At 40.2% G+C, this 16,289-nt stretch overlaps 2 protein-coding genes across 3 annotated transcripts in view; one reads left to right on the top strand and one right to left on the bottom strand.

Moving 5' to 3' along the window:
• The window catches only part of LOC138941238 (enolase-phosphatase E1), a 57,375-nt gene that overhangs the window by 14,982 nt on the left and 26,104 nt on the right, over window positions 1-16,289 (top strand). The window lies entirely within an intron of this gene.
• The window catches only part of Tim9a (translocase of inner membrane 9), a 35,600-nt gene that overhangs the window by 17,517 nt on the left and 1,794 nt on the right, over window positions 1-16,289 (bottom strand). The window contains exon 2 of one of the 2 annotated variants that reach the window (XM_070310720.1): window positions 510-2,059. The exons of the other annotated variant lie outside the window; for it this stretch is intronic. Coding sequence (XP_070166821.1) covers window positions 1,636-2,059 — 424 coding nt within the window. The 3' untranslated portion in view covers window positions 510-1,635. Of the gene's footprint in view, window positions 1-509; window positions 2,060-16,289 lie in introns of those variants that run through there. 2 annotated transcript variants of the gene reach the window in all.

Below are 16,289 nucleotides of genomic sequence, written 5' to 3'. Positions count from 1 at the left end.
AAAGTAATACATTTATGTTTGGAAAATGACAAAAGCATCAAGAAAATTTGGCACTCTGTCCAAGTTTTTGTTATTATAAGAGGTACATATATTATGAGACTATTATCTATAATTCTATATTATTTCATTTATTTATAGTTGTTTATATATATATATAATTTGTCTACACAACTATTTACATAATTGTAATAATAATTGTATAACTAATTATATAAATATGATATAACGTAATTTTTAAAATTTTTTTTAATTCGTGTACGTTTGCTTAATTTGTGTACATTTCCTACTTATCATCGTTAATTAATAATTTAGAAACCTGTTTAAAATTTCCTAAAAATTATTTATCAAAGAAATTATTTTATACAATAATAAATATCTTTTTTGTCGCGTCTTGAAAAATTTACATTAAACTAAAATTAAATTAAATTCCCTTTCAAATATAAAGGAATAACATTTGTAAAGTAATTCGCAACATTTCGTAATACGGGATGCATCAGACAAATTAACACATCATTCGCTGTCACAAAATACGATCAATTCGTTATCTCCTAAACCTAAACATAAATCTATTGTTTTCTGCGGTATGCATCGTTCGAGTAATATAATCGACGGACGCTGATAACGCGCGGCAGGTTGTCGCTCGGCGAGCAGGCAGTCGCGATTATACGCGCGCGCCTTCTTTAAATTCTTTAAAAGAGGAAACATACATTTAATAAAATTACCATAACGCGCGCGCGCGCGCTAGACCGCTACCTCGGACTACGCACGCCGGCTTGTGCTTACGACAAGCCAGAGATGACGACGTAGCGAGAATGCATAATCGCGTCACGTTTTCGCTATCCCATTCTTACACGCGACCGCGTACATACGCTCGCACGTACGTAAGTAACAACGACAGCATGCATACGCCGCAATTGTTCGCTCGTGTCCGTGAAACAAAAAGCGAGAAAGGAGAAAAAACGCGACCACACTCGTTACGCTCCTTTTTTGCGACGCGTATGTACATCGCGGGTACACTGTCGAAGGACGATTGAGCTTTTCGCTTTTTGTTCGCACAATATATTCCTGTTTCTTAAATTGGTAAATAAGACATTTGACTCCTAATTCACTCCTTGGTCTTTGATGGTTGATGAAAACTAACGATAAATATAAATTCTTCGATGTAATCAAAACATCTCCAATCAAAATATAATGTATGACATCGTAGTTAAATCGATTTATGTATGTAAAAAAAAATATTCAAAATATTATTGTCTGAGACGATATGAATTTATGTAATACGACAATTAAATTTTCATGTTTCTATTTTTTACGTCCATCGTTTATTTTCATCAGAGTTCTCCATTAGTTTTTATGAGTTAATATACTTTTCTAAAAGTCTTTTAAAAAATAGACGTACGATATGTTCTAACAGTATTTAGGTATTAATCGAGTCTTTTCTAGACTCGTATAAGCGTATTCTTATAGATGAAAATAATTCGCAAATTATGGACGCGTGCGCGAGCGCAAGCTCGTCAGGCGTTAGTCATAGCTAGTAACCCACATTTATGATAGACTGCTTTTATAACGCTTTCTCGAGTAAAGGCGCCCATCTGTTGGAGCACCTGACTCGATTCACCTGCCACAGGTATGTACTTACGTACGACGCGGCCTGCCTGTCTGCCTGCCTGCCCGCCTAGTTGGTTGGCTGGCTGGCTGACTGGCTGACTGGCTGACTGGCTGGCTGGTTGGCTGGTTGGCTGGTTGGCTGGTCGGCTGGCTGGTTGGCTGGCTGGCTGGCTGGCTGGCTGGCTGGCTGGCTGGCTGGGTGGCTGGCTGAGTGGCTGGCTGGTTGACTGGTTGGCTGGTTGGCTGGTTGGCTGGTTGGCTGGTTGGCTGGTTGGCTGGTTGGCTGGTTGGCTGGTTGGCTGGTTGGCTGGTTGGCTGGTTGGCTGGCTGGCTGGCTGGCTGGCTGGCTGGCTGGCTGGCTGGCTGGCTGGCTCGCTGGCTGGCTGCTTGCTGGCGACCGCCTGACGACGTCAGGTGCTTCTTCGGCGAGCCGCTTAACGGCATAACGCGACTGGAAACAAAGAGCAGCGTGCAACGCGTCGGTATTCCGTCCCGTCGTTTTCCCGGAAATGTGAGAAATATCCGAGGGTTCGATAAAGAGCGATGACAAAGTTTCGCGTAATACTATGTTCCACATATCAAATAACCATCATCATTATATATATAATTCTCTGTTGTGAATTATATTATTCAATTTTGCATTTAATAAAATAAAATAAAATAAGAAAAAAATAAGTGTCGATATCGCGAGCTAGCCACATGTAATACATGAAAAGTTTGTAAAGTTGAATACATTTTCTAAATTGTAATAACATCGATGAAAGAGAAAAGGAAATGGCGAAATAAAAATTTAGTTAGAAGAGACTCGCCTGTCTTTAACAGTCGGATAAAATCAAATTATTTCTACCCATGTCGAGACACAAAGAACATATTTCTCCATATTATATACGAAGACCGATGCATACGTGCCGTTTCGATTTAATACGAGAGAGAACTGAACGTGAAATAAAACGAGAGAAAAAATCTTTGAAAGCACATACGTAGTTATTCGCAGTCTCGATGGGCTTTCCGACAGCGCGGCCGCTATTGGCTTCACCCGACGTGTAAAGAATGATGGTGTCATTATGCAGCACTTTCCCACGCAACAAGAGAACATGTCGACGTATACTATCAAAGTTCTCAGCCGACGGGAGATACGCGAGACTGCACAAGGTAGTGCGCGAGAGTTACGAGTTTACTTATGCACCGTTTGTTTAAGTTTTGTCTTTTAACTCTTTGGAACATGTATTACAATGTTGGCTTATATTAACTAAAAAAAGGGAAAGATGAAGCATACAAAAGTCTAATAATATCCTATATAATCTTTAGGGACAGATAAGATATTACGCACATCGAGAGAAAGAGAGAGAGAGAGAGAGAGAGAGAGAGAGAGTCGTAAAATTAAAAAGTAAATTATACACAGTCGAAATCTCTCGGAAATATTATCCGATAAAATCTGTATCACAAGGTGTTTCAAAACCACCGCGCTATTATTTTAATGACAGCTTATTTGAGAGTCATTCGCAATTGATCCCATTCGATTAGAAAATTAATGGCAAGTTAATAATCCAGCGGTATGTTTATTCTAGCATGCAACAGTAATTGAAAACTTGACTCTGTTTCGTATTTTCATTCGAAAATAATTTATGCGCCGATGTTGAAACAATTACGATATTTCTTTATATGATTTTCCTGATATATCTATCCTATATCACTCATATTTATCGATATATCGCTCATGTCTCCTTATATAGGTGATGCGGATTAAAAAATCGATATTACAATTATATATTATGTTTTATATTATAAGAACTCTCTTCGCAACGGGTGGGATGAGCTCGCGATATTGAGGAGCATCGAGCAAAGTACGATTAAAAGTGCAAGTGAGAGAAATCGCGAGAGGAACCAGTTCGTGCGACGAGACATTTAGCCGGCCGGCGGGTCCGAGGATCGCGTGTAATATCCGCGACACACGCGACCGCGGTAACACGCGACATCGCGTTCCTCTCGTCAGGATCTCGTCTCGTCTCGTCTCGTCTCGTTTCGTCTCGTTTCGTTTCGTTTCTTTCCGTTCGCCATCCCAGCACGCTCGCACGCACAGACGCACAGTCACGCCATCACGCCATTAAGGCGCAACCGGTGCAATATGCACCTCCGTCGGACGTCGGTCTTTCGAGGTGCGAGCCGCGCGACCGGTCGATCGACTCGACGAAAGTCAAGTTGGGGCGAAAATAAGAGAAAACGTGCCGGTGCAACGTCCCCACCTTCCGCGAGCGCGCTCGCTCTTTCGCCGCTTTTTAAAAGCCGGCGTGTACTCGTCCAAAAATGCGATTAGCTTTAAAGATATGTCCGCCTTTTCGCGCTATTTTTTCGTTTAAGATTAGCTTAAACTTTGTACCAATAAATATTTACGCATGCATATTTGTAATATCGTTTAAAATTCTTTTCACAATTCTTTTTATGATAACTAATCGCTTCCATTTTCAGTTTCCAGCAGGTTATTACCATCTTTTAAAGAAAAATTGATGTAGAAAATTTATAGCAAAATATAAAAGTAAAACCTGAATCATTGCCTTGTGTCTCAATTTAATAATCTTTTTCTTTTCGATAGAATTATAGAGATAGAGAAAGAAAAGGTTATGATAGGAAAGACATATATAAAACTTGCAGTATTTACTGAGAAATTAAGAAAATCTCAATTAAAATGTGAAAAGAGAGAAAAACAGAGATTCTCTCTTATTGAATTATTGTAAATATTAAATAATCGCGGGTTAATGATATCATTAAATAACCCGCGCAATAACTTGTGTCATACTGTCATGCTGCGCATTTAATGAGTATTACAATAGTTGGTAATTAACATTCTTTTACATATACCGATAGAGTATATAGAGATCGCGTATATATTCAATTGTTAAACGATAAAAAATGATTGTAAGTCGTATACTACGAACAGTCACAAATGACTCGTGTGGAGTCACACGAGGATTTATGAAAAGCGATACGCATCGGTATTTTACAAATAAATCATAATTTGTGCGCAAAGTTTCATACGTAACTTCATTTTATCTTTTATTAACACGTGGAGGATCGCACATACTTTTTACAGCCATACATAAATGTTACTAGAAGATTTATAACTCCGATATAATTCCCGAACAAATTATTCATCCTTTTACGCGCGTATAAATTTTCAGATTACCTACAATTTAAATCATTAAATCCTTTGAAAGCATTAAGGAAATTTATTTAATTGGGTCAACGAGCGTAAAAGGAGAATATGCGTTATTATCGAGGCACTCGCTTAGAACCCATAAGCTGTGCATACATGCGCGTATGTGTATGCGTGACTGTGCTTAGGCAAATGATAATTCATCACTCGCACACATGACTTATCTTTTTATATATTTTTATATATCGCAACTATATAAAGAATATAAATAAAAACATGCTTATGTATCGCATTAGTAATATAAAATTCAATTCTTCATTATTTATAATGGAATTGGATGGGTTGATTCCTCCCACGTGATTGTCTCTAGGCTTTAATTAGAAATTCAACGATTTTAATTAGAAACTTAAAGAGAATTTTGTTTTTATCCAATTTGGCATTTATCTCTTTTTTCAATTTGCGAGGGAAAGATTTTATTTATACATACATATGTTGCGAAAAGAAGATTCGCTCGATACCTTTCATTTCTAACACCATAATTATCGACATACGTAATTAGCTATGACTAATCGGATATCTTAAGTTATTGACTGGCCTGAATTTTATCTGGAAAAAATCCAAAGTCGATATCGAATCGCGAGAACGCATCGATATCAATTGGCGAATGTATAGAGAACCGAGAAAAACGTAGCGAGAGATTGTAGCTGGTTGCACGATAGCTGATGGAATGGTTCGAAAAAATGTCGACGGGTAAAGAAAGATTGAAATAGTGGGAAAGAAAAGAATACGAGAACAAAGTCTGCGCACGGTGTGTATAAGACCGGTTACGAGAAGCGTATCGTAAAAGAATGCGGTCGAGGAAATATTTCGCGAATTCATAAAAGTTGAGCGTGATCTGCCTAATAATAAATAACTTATTGAGATGACATTTTATTATACATAATAAAAATGAAAATATCATTTTCTTTCACAAAAATAAACAATAATTGAGCAAAAATTGAAATGAAAAACATATGATACTCGCGAGAACACGTGAAAATATAATAATTATATATTTTTGTATGTCATATAAGTCATTGGATGCTCTTTTAATTCACAATTTTAAGACTAATCTCAAATCAATTGTTTTGTATAATAAAAATTCAATATAGACTATCTCTTAACTTTCATAACGAATAACTCAAATAAATACAAAATTGATTTGAAATTAAGTGAGTAAAGAGAGTCTGTCATTAATGCGTACGCAAGCTTTGAGCCGTGAACGATTCTTGAATTTTCGATTATGTGATCGATTCCATATTTTGATTGATTTTTATCAATTTTGCTCATCGGGAATGCTCCAAGGGAAATATCGAAACTCGAATTGTTAATATTGACAGTTAATGCGACGATATATTCCGGACACCCTATACATAATGCGCTTCTCGCATTCGCCTATCCACTCCCTTTTCGTTCCACGATCACCCCTCCTCTCTCTCTCTCTCCCGATGCTAACGTGGCCTCTCTCCTTCGAGTCCAACGTCCAACTTGCAGCGCGTGACGTCACGAAGGTGTACGAGAAACCGAAAGAGCGACGCAACCGAAGCTCCCTCCCTCTCTTTCTTTCTTTCTTTCTTTCTTTCTTTCTCTCGGCGACAAAGCCGCTGGCTTTACACGGGGGAAGAAACGCGTGCGAGAGATGGCTGCGCAGCCAGCTGCAGTGCTGGCTGGATGGAGACACGTAAGAGCCATTCCTGTTCGATCGCGAACATATTTTTTCCCCTTACATCTCTTTTCACTGCAGCAAATATGTCAGATGAAAGTTGTTGCATTTTTTTCTTACATTCTTCTTTCCTTCCTGATAATTTATTTTAGACGCCACTCTCTCTCTCTCTCTCTCTCTAAAGATGTTTGCTTTATATTTCCGTTGTCAGGTCTTTCTCCTTCTTATATGTTCGAACTGCATCTAAAGTGATGATTCATAAAAATAATTTATGTGTGTTTTTATATCAATATTTATGTATTAACGTATCTGCTGACGGCAGGGAGGGAATTCTCTCTTGATAAAGTATATATATATTACTTTTTTATCTCTTTCTCTCTTTACGTATAAATTAAAAATTAAAAATTATCATATTACATTTTCATCGTCAATTTGTTAATTTCGACACGTCTTATTGTTATTAACGATCTCTAAGCAGGTGCATACAAATCGCCTAAAGGCCTAAAGTCTAGACGCTAAGAAAGGCTCCATCCCATTCTGAATCCAATCGTGAAAAGCCCGGCACTTCTTTTTCTTCCCCTCCGTTCCTCTCTCCCTTTACTCTTCAACCCTCGTTCGTTCTCTCGCTTTTCCTCCGCCACCGCGTCTCTCTCTCTCTCTCTCTCTCTCTCTGCCTGTTTACAAACACGCGTAAACTCGGCCGAATATATGACATCACGGCGCAAGCTCGCATAGCACGACGCGACGGCCGGAAGAAGAGCGATGACAACGATGACAACGACGACGACGACGACGACGGTATAATAAGGACGAAAGAGCCACTCTCGAGCAGCCGATATCGATCTGCGAGAGAGCGACCACGGTTCCTTGTACTTTCGTTTTCTCACATCTCGCGCACTTGCGCATATATCAGCAATGGCGGACGCGGACGCGCGCGGAACGTTTCGAATGTAGAGAGAAAAATCTTCCATCTTGCTGACGCAGATAAATATTCTGTATATTTATCTCGTTTTAGAATTATTTAATATGCATTAATCTTATCGTTAGTATAGAGAAAACGGTTTCTTACGCAAGGAAACAATAATACTAAATAATAAAAGTAAATATTTCAAATAGAAATAAAATAAATATTGATTCTAACGCATTATCTTGTTAGCTTGTTTTAATATTACAAAATGATTGTCGGATGAAAGTTACACGCGAATGGATTGTAAATCAAAACGATCCCATATTACGTCGACACGAATTCGCACGAATATGTACATGTTGTATCCCGGGGTCCGCGGCGTTATCTAAACAGGATTTATAGACGTGGAGACATATCAGGTTTCGTGATATTGAAGTGTCAATCGCCGCGGGTACGAGCCGGCGAAAAGCGTGTCACGAGAGCGGGTTAACATAACGCTTAAACGTAGTACGCGATGGTGTTATTATCGTCACGCTCGTCATCGCGCTCGTCACGTATCGCGGATCCGTGACTAGTAACGAATAACGAGTGGAGCACGAGTAGTGACGTCACCGTTATCAGCGGTCCGTTGTATTGGATCGAACGTCCCCGGGCCCCCGGATCGGGTCGTCGTGTCCGAGCTGGTCGATTTAAACTTTAAAGGATACACGCCTACACGCACAATATACGCAGGCCGATGAGCACGAGCGATCGTTACTATCGCCCAATGACGACCGTCGCCGGTTTTCTCGTTGAGCAATTTCGAAAATTGCCGACGCGAACCCGCATACGATCTTTTGTGCTGCGACGTGTCTATATTAACGAGATGACTGCTAAAGGGCATCATAATCGCACACCGACGGTCTGCGGCTTTATTAATCCTAGTTAGCGATCCACTCCGTTAGTCGCTTTATAGCCACGACGTGGGCGGCGGGACATTGCGCCTCGTCTAATGTACTTGTCGGGGAACGATAAAGATTAAATACCGTTGTTCATTTTGAAGAAAATTCTCGTGACAAAATTATGTTTCCTTTTTTAATGAATCGATGCTGTAAATGTTTGATTATAAAAATATGATAATTTCTTAAGCATGATTGTTAAAAGTATGGCGATTCTTTATGGGAGATGTAAAAATTATTGCTTTTTCAAATATATTATCTTTACATCTAGCTATCTTCTCTTTTTTTTTTTTTAATTTTGGAATCAAGATGAAATAATTATTCTTTATTCTAATTCAATTCAGAATATATAATTTTGCTTTTTTTCAAATAATAAATCGCTGTTAAAAAAAAATTATTCGTTACAAATTGAAAATTTTCATTGTGACTTATCTGAAATAACTGAATTCCTAGATCTCTTTGAGATATTATACAATACAATAAAGTGTAAGTATACAAACCCCTAAAACTCTATAGCAACACTTTTGTTATTTCCCGCCAATTATCGAATTAGCAACAGGTAAAATATTGTACGCGTATATATATATATATATATATATATATATATATATATATATATATATATATATACGTTTAAAAAACTGGCATTCTTTCCCTTTTTGTTTCGTCTTTGAATCAACGTGTAAAAGCGTATAAAGCAATCTTTACTATACAATAGTATTACTAGTTTTTAAACAGTTAGGTATCTAAACTCTCCACAGGTAGCTAACGAGGGCGTAAAGAAAAAGTTGCGTTTCTGAAACGGATTTCCAAAATACAAGAGAGAATGCTACAAAGTAAAATACAATAACGCAAAAACGCGGTATATCATTCGAAAGTTTCATACGCAGAGGTGGGACGTAGAGTGCACAGGTGTGTTCGATGTGCGCGAATCCGTGATGTCGTAAAGAACCGCAAAATGGCCAGCGGAAATCGACGGCGGGATACGGAGCGCGAGAAAGAAAAGAGACGTTCCAGTAGCGGTACGGTAGCCTCTATTTTGGAGCGGCCGTTAACTCTTACGGATTTCGTAAACGCGCGAGCAGCTACGAGCGAACGAATGAATGAGCGAGCCGAGAAGGTGCGCGATATCCTTGGCGCGCCCGATCGTTGCGCCAACCGATATGAGGCCAAGGACACGCTCGAAGGCCAATATTCGAAATGACATATCGTCGGTGCAGGTCCACGACGACGCTGCGGGGCGAGAGCGAAGAGAGAGAGACAGAGAGAGAGAGAGAGAGAGAGAGAGAGGAGAACGAGATTCTTCGTTCGCGGAAATCCAAACGCGTTCTACGCGAAAAGGTACACGAACCCTCTCCTTTCCCTCCCCCCGACAGAAATAACCTAACGCAACCTCGGGTCAATATCGCAACGGGGATCCTCGCGCGACGTTCTCCGAGCGGTTAGTAGTTGCGCTCTATCGCCGCTTTTCCGCAAGAAGGTTAGTAGCGGCCGCGTGCGGAGCGGATTGATTTTCTCCGGCGGCCGGTTCGCGCACACTATGTGACGTGACAGAACGATATTATCCGTTCCCGGCTTCACCCGCCACCGCCGCCACCGCTTCTCACCACGATCGGCTGCTGCTGCCGTCGTTCTATACATCTATACGACTACGATTACGCGAGCGTAAAGCTTTATTCAGACTGGACGAGGAACGTGGACCTTCCTCCCTCGCGCGAGTTTTCGTATTCTCTTACGAGAATTGATATACGAATCGACTGGTCAGAATTAAAACATCGTGATTGTATTCAATCGGGTTTGGACGCAATCCGGGTATAGTCGCTCCGTTTGTCGAGGCCTTTTTATCGTAACCGCGTAATATTTATTCTTTATGCAACAATTGCCAATATCGAGGTATCGCTTTTAAAAAGATAATATTTAATTAAAATAGAAATTTAACGATTGCATTTTTCAAGTTGTCGGTAGTTCAGGTTTGAGAATAATATATATAAACGACATTTACATATTCATATTTTACTAGAGAACCGTATATATTTAACAATAAATTATATAATACCATATACATGTAAAGCGAATATGGATTAAAATATATTCTAAATAAATGCAATTAAATATTCACATATGCATCTCCTCTCGGTGTTGCTTTCGAGAAAATATCTTTGCAAAGCTATTCATCGAACGGGTAGATTCCCTAAGATGACGCATACGCGAAAGTGAATGTTTCCGCTGAAACGGCAGGAAAACCGCGCTGACGCTATCTAAATCACGTTTCATCTTGGCGTTACGTCGGTTACGTACGTTATATCGCCATGTATCGAGCGTGTGCGATGAGCTCTCAAAAGTCTATACGCGTAAAATCACGTTCGTCATCGAACGCATGCGTGTCCGCGTCTGCGTACGCGCGTGCACGAGCGCGTGACGAAAGGAATGCCAGCGGAAATGACAACGGTCCAGAAGAAGCCCAGACGTCCCGAATTTCCGGCGAAAGAGCCCTCGGCGTGAGCAAGAGCCGACAACATCGCACGTCGGCTTCGCCTCGGCGATGTTGCCAGGTTGTGCTAGGATATGACGTCACGAGATATACGAGATATATACTGTGGGGCGAGCACACGTAAAGCGGCGACGAGCTGGCCGAAGCCTGACTTACGCTCGAGAAAGTACAACGATCCCTTTGTGTCGCGGGACGGGATAAAGAAAGCAGAAAAAATCCTGTGCAAGATTAATATGTCCACGTATCGCGAGATGATAAATATTTGAAATTTTTATGTATTTTTCATTTCTTTCATAGCTTTATATTTTTGCGAAAAATCAAAAAGCTTTTTCTACTTTATTTTAGATATGTACTTTTATACGTAGGATGCAAAAAATCACGGTTCTGTCACGAAAAATGTAAAATTGATTAAATTTGTGTATGTGTGTACCGTACACGAACTAAATCGTTTTAAAATACATTTTTTATTTCATTCGACACATACGTACGTTATCTTCTTCGCAAGATATAAATGGGATTATTTTGCCGCCCCCCTCTCTCTCTCTCTCTCTCTCTTTCGGTTAAACGATAATATAATTTTCATCGAGTACGATTGATTCTCGCATGACGATAAAGTAACAGCTATCTGATTTTCTGCAAATAAAGAGCAATTTTTTGAAATCTTATCGGTCATACGATACGCGTGCCATCGTTGCGGTTTGCAGCTATTTAAAAAAAAGCTTAGTTACAAATAACTGATATTTCTTACGTCACGAGGTGCAAATAACTGCTTTCTCAACGCGATTATATACTATACGCCATCGTATCTTACCTTTCGTTGACTTGTGAGATCGGAAGAAAGGGTTTGTCGTTTAAACCTTAAGCTAACATTATCGTTTATCGAAGAACTTTATATAATCTTATCGCTGATATCAAAAATTCCATTACGCATTACAAATATTGAAGAAGGAAATAATGTTCGTCGATAAAAGTTAATATCACGGGACATTATTTTTTACAATAAATATAAAATATTTTGGCTATTATATTTGCAATTAGAAAAAAAAAAAATGTTGCATAAGTTCGATAAGGGATCAAAATTCCGTATGATCGATCTTCCCGGGAAGAAGAGTGTCGAACGAATATTACGTGACAATCGAGTCGATTTTGGATCGCGCAACACCGGATACGTTGCATCGCGAATTCAAGGTGTCGAATCGATTCACCTCGTCGGCGAGAATTCTCGCCACGTCTGATTCTCGCGTAAGCGACTCGATCGATCAAGGGCGTCCGCGGTTGTTCGCATATTTGTCTTTCATTATCATTTATCGGCGAAAATCCGTTGCGGCAGATCGTTTTCGGAAATGGAGGAAACGTGACGATGAGATATAAATGATGAGGCAATGAAGGTTTTATAATTTTTATAAAGCTTCTAAATAAAATAATCGGTTATATATGTATTGTATATCACATCGGACGCCGGGTCGTAAGACCGGGAAAACGCGATACGCGTTCTTTTCATCAAATACATCTCGAATCTCGATAAGTCTGAGGGTAGGAGATGTTACTTTCATGGCTTTTGTCGCTTGGTTACGTATATATTTAACCGATGTTTCTGAATATGACGTGGCAAAGTTTATTTCTACCTTTTATTGATCTAGACGCATAATATTGTATCTCGATCGCAGTTTTCAGATATTATTCGAGAATTATATAAAAGACGTTCTCTCTCCCTCTGAAATGTAATCTCTTAACGTTGCATAGATTTGATAGCTTCCCATGGCAAACGTCACGAATATCCGAAACATAACGAACTTCTTTTATAGTAGAGCGATGTATCGCACGCAAAGCTATACGGATGTGAATCATCGCGATCTCAAGATTCGAGATTTTAATATTGCCCTTTTACGAGAGGCAAGATTCGACGAGCTGCCGTAATACGTCGATTCATTCTCATTCCGTCGCGCAATAAAATTAGAAGCCGGACGGCTTCTTCGATTTACAGCTGCGCTTGTCGAAGCGTCCACTGGCTGTCTCGAATTATTTTGCAATGCGGCGATATAATTGCCCTATCGGTCGACCTCGCGGAAAATTATAATCCACCGACGACGACGTGGGAAAAGTTCATCGTCGACGTGGTCGCGCGATAAAATTTCCGAGGCTTTTGCGTCGCGTATCAATTGACGTTCTTAGCAAAGTGTGAGCGAAAAGAGATTACTTTATAAACGATATAATGTTAAAATCTATATGAAATTGTGCAGAACCCATAATACACCATCTATCACAATCTAAATATATTGTATATATAGGTACGTACTTTTGATTATAAAACTATTAAATTCTATTTTCAATTAATCAAGAGTAAAAATATGATAATCGACAAGATATCTTTGTCCTAAATTTGTTTTCATAATGATAAAAAAAATGGTAAGGTACATATAAAGGTACATATATCGCGAGGTTTTTTTTTTTTAAACCGGGTGCAAAAGCACTTGTCTCTGATTTATGTATATACATCGGCAGACACTGATAATACTTATTATTAGGTCGCCGTTGCGATGATTTATTACGCCGTATTCCTTGCTCGCGAAGGAGCGGCCGGCCGGTCAATCGGTGAACTATCTTCGTTATCTCGTCGTCGGGGTGTATTCTTGGTCCCGTCTCGATAAATAATGTTTAGCGCATTTTGCCCCCCATCCTCAACTCCCCCCCCCCCCCCTGCACATCGTAATGTATAGACGGCACGTGGCCGAGTTATCCAGAGAGGTCAGGCCCAGGCCAAATTTATCAATCGCTCCCGGCATCTGTTCGATTTACCCGGCGCGTGTTTGCGCCGTGTGAGAGGAGCTCCGAATCAGTCTTCTTCGGCTGCCTGGTTATCGGTTTTCCGCAAGATGAAACCCGATTACGAGTCGAAACGCGATAACGGCCTTCGAAACCGTCGGGATATACGATCGCGCGTATTTTGATTACATTTATTTATTACGCGAAGGTATTATTAAATTTTTTCTAAAAATTGATTAATCTGTTAATTTATTATATCTGCTACGCGTCACGTAGGCGCATCTTCGAGATGATGACGGTTTCCTTTGATTAATTAACACATCTTTGAGGAGAAAGATAATATATATATATATATATATATATATATATTATATTATTTTATGTAAGAGAAAGAGAGAATCGCGATTTTTGTGAATTTAATTTTCTATCACGAATACGTGTTTCATATACGATTAAATAGCCGCAAGACCTTTGTTTTCCTGAATACGAGCGTCGAGACGACGACGAATAAGCCAATTGATAAATCGGTTCGTCTAATTATACTCTCCTTGTCCCCGCCATGGTCGAGGCAAAGATCATTCTCCCTCGCTTTAAGAAGAGTTCACGTTGCGATCTCGTGCTGTATACACTATGATGTCAGACTGATGTCATTCGCGCGACGGCTGATGCGGCGCAGCTTCGCGGCAAATTATACATACAATACACGATATACGGTCACGACACGACACGATATCTGTCAAATTGCACGTGACGTCACCGTGTCAATACTGCGCTCGCGCGTTTTCTTTTTTTCTCTTTCATTCGTGCACGCAACATGGAGGGGCCGACATAACGATCAACGTAATCGACCATTGCCGCAATCCTCGTCGTTAGCGAACATTCCTGGCGTTATTAACGAGCGTATAATGCGATTCGAGATATGATGTAAGCGTTCGCGTATTATCAATGTTATGTAAATAACGGAGACGTAAACGTATCTCTCATCACTCACTTTGGCTCCGAAACAGTTTATTCCGATATAAATTTCTCGCGGTCTTTAATATAACAACGATTACGAAATACGCCATTACGAGTTATATAAATTATCATACGAGACCTCGGTCAGACGAGATATCTATGTATGTATGTTGACAGCGGAAACACTTGGGAAGAAAGTGAGAGTTGGATTTTCTTTTTCGTAGCGATGCACGCGTGTGTCGAAATTGAATCGATATGCGTCAGGTTTCATTGTTATATATAAATTAATTACATGTTGTAATTATTACAAATTACGAATCATAATTACGAATCGCGATGCAGTGTTAGAATGTTTACGTATTAGCATTTTTCAAAACTGAACTGCTCAAACTGAAAAGTTGACATAGCTCTTAGCGCACATGTCGTTTCGTCTCGATAACACTGGCGATAATACATTCGCGCACCTCTACACCTCGGTGTCCCTATCGACCGGTATCGTCGGCCGTGTTATCGCTAAGAAAAACCGATAAAATAACGTGCCATTTTTTCGCGCGCCGTCGACTCAGCGGGTGCTGCGATAATAACGATCATTGTTTACGCTACAGAGATTAGAGCGGAAGGAGACGGAAAGACACGTTCGCGACGCGACGAGCTTTTCGTCAATTTTGACGTAATAAAGTGCCAAGTGACGATAAGTCATGATGAATAGGAGATAAATTTTTCTTAACTTGAACTTTTTTTTGTGCATCGAATATAAAAATCTATATTTTCGGAGAGAGAGAGAGAGAGAGAGAGAGAGAATATATGTAGGAATAACTACACTGAAAAATAATATACATATATAAATCTTTCTCTCTATACAAAAATATTTCAATGTGTAAGGTGTAAGCAATGATAGCTCCATCCGATGACGCCATTATATTGTATTTCAGTTATTACTAAAAATAATCATCTATGAAAAATTTTTAAATATTCTCGGAAATTTATTTATTTATTTACATTCTACACGCGATTCGAATAGTGGCATTCTGTAACCTGTCGATTACAAATTTCTCGACTGCTCGCTTAAATTTATTCATTGAAAAGCAAAAGCACCGCTCACGATAATTGCAGAAATTTAGATTTTAATTCGATATCGACGTTATCATCGCGACATTTCTTTAATAATTCGGATATTGAGGAATATCGTTAATACAGCACGGAATACCGTTCTCTCGCGATAGGCTCGGCCGTTCTTGGCGTTTTCGCGAGTGTGAAACCGGTTGCTTTCACGAAGAGTGGGCGCCGGGTTGATGTAAACGTGAGCGCCCGCGCGCGCACGGTACGCAGCTCCCTCCGTCCCGTCCCCCACCTCCCCTCTCGTGTTTCGTACTTTGAATCCCGGTCGCTGCCTACGTGTCCCCCTAGGGCATTCCGTAGCGCGCATGCGCAGCTTTGCCATTATGACGTCATGCACCATGACGCCACAACGCCCGATTGGCCGAGCGCGTCGTTGCCGTTGTCGTCGTCGTCGTGGTGTCGTCGTCGTCGCCGTTGCCGCTGCTGCCGGCCGCGTCGTCCTAGCTGTTTCGCGGGGGGACGTGAAGAGGAGAGGGAGGGACGACTTGGCAATGGCTCGTTCGGTATGGGCGAGGGAAAGACGAGCGTGAGAGAGAGAGAGAGAGAGAGAGAGAGAGAGAGAGAGAGAGAACAAACGAACGAGCAGGGATCGGCGTTGTGGGAAAGGGAAGGAGGGGAATGGAGCGCGTAGAGCCGAGCGCAGCCGAACAAAC

The sequence above is a fragment of the Polyergus mexicanus genome, unplaced genomic scaffold (assembly GCF_030449975.1).
Source record: "Polyergus mexicanus isolate NDT 795.1 unplaced genomic scaffold, iyPolMexi1.0 SCAF_18, whole genome shotgun sequence".
NCBI classification, from domain to species: Eukaryota; Metazoa; Arthropoda; class Insecta; order Hymenoptera; family Formicidae; genus Polyergus; species Polyergus mexicanus.
This window is presented reverse-complemented; position numbering and strand designations above follow the sequence as displayed.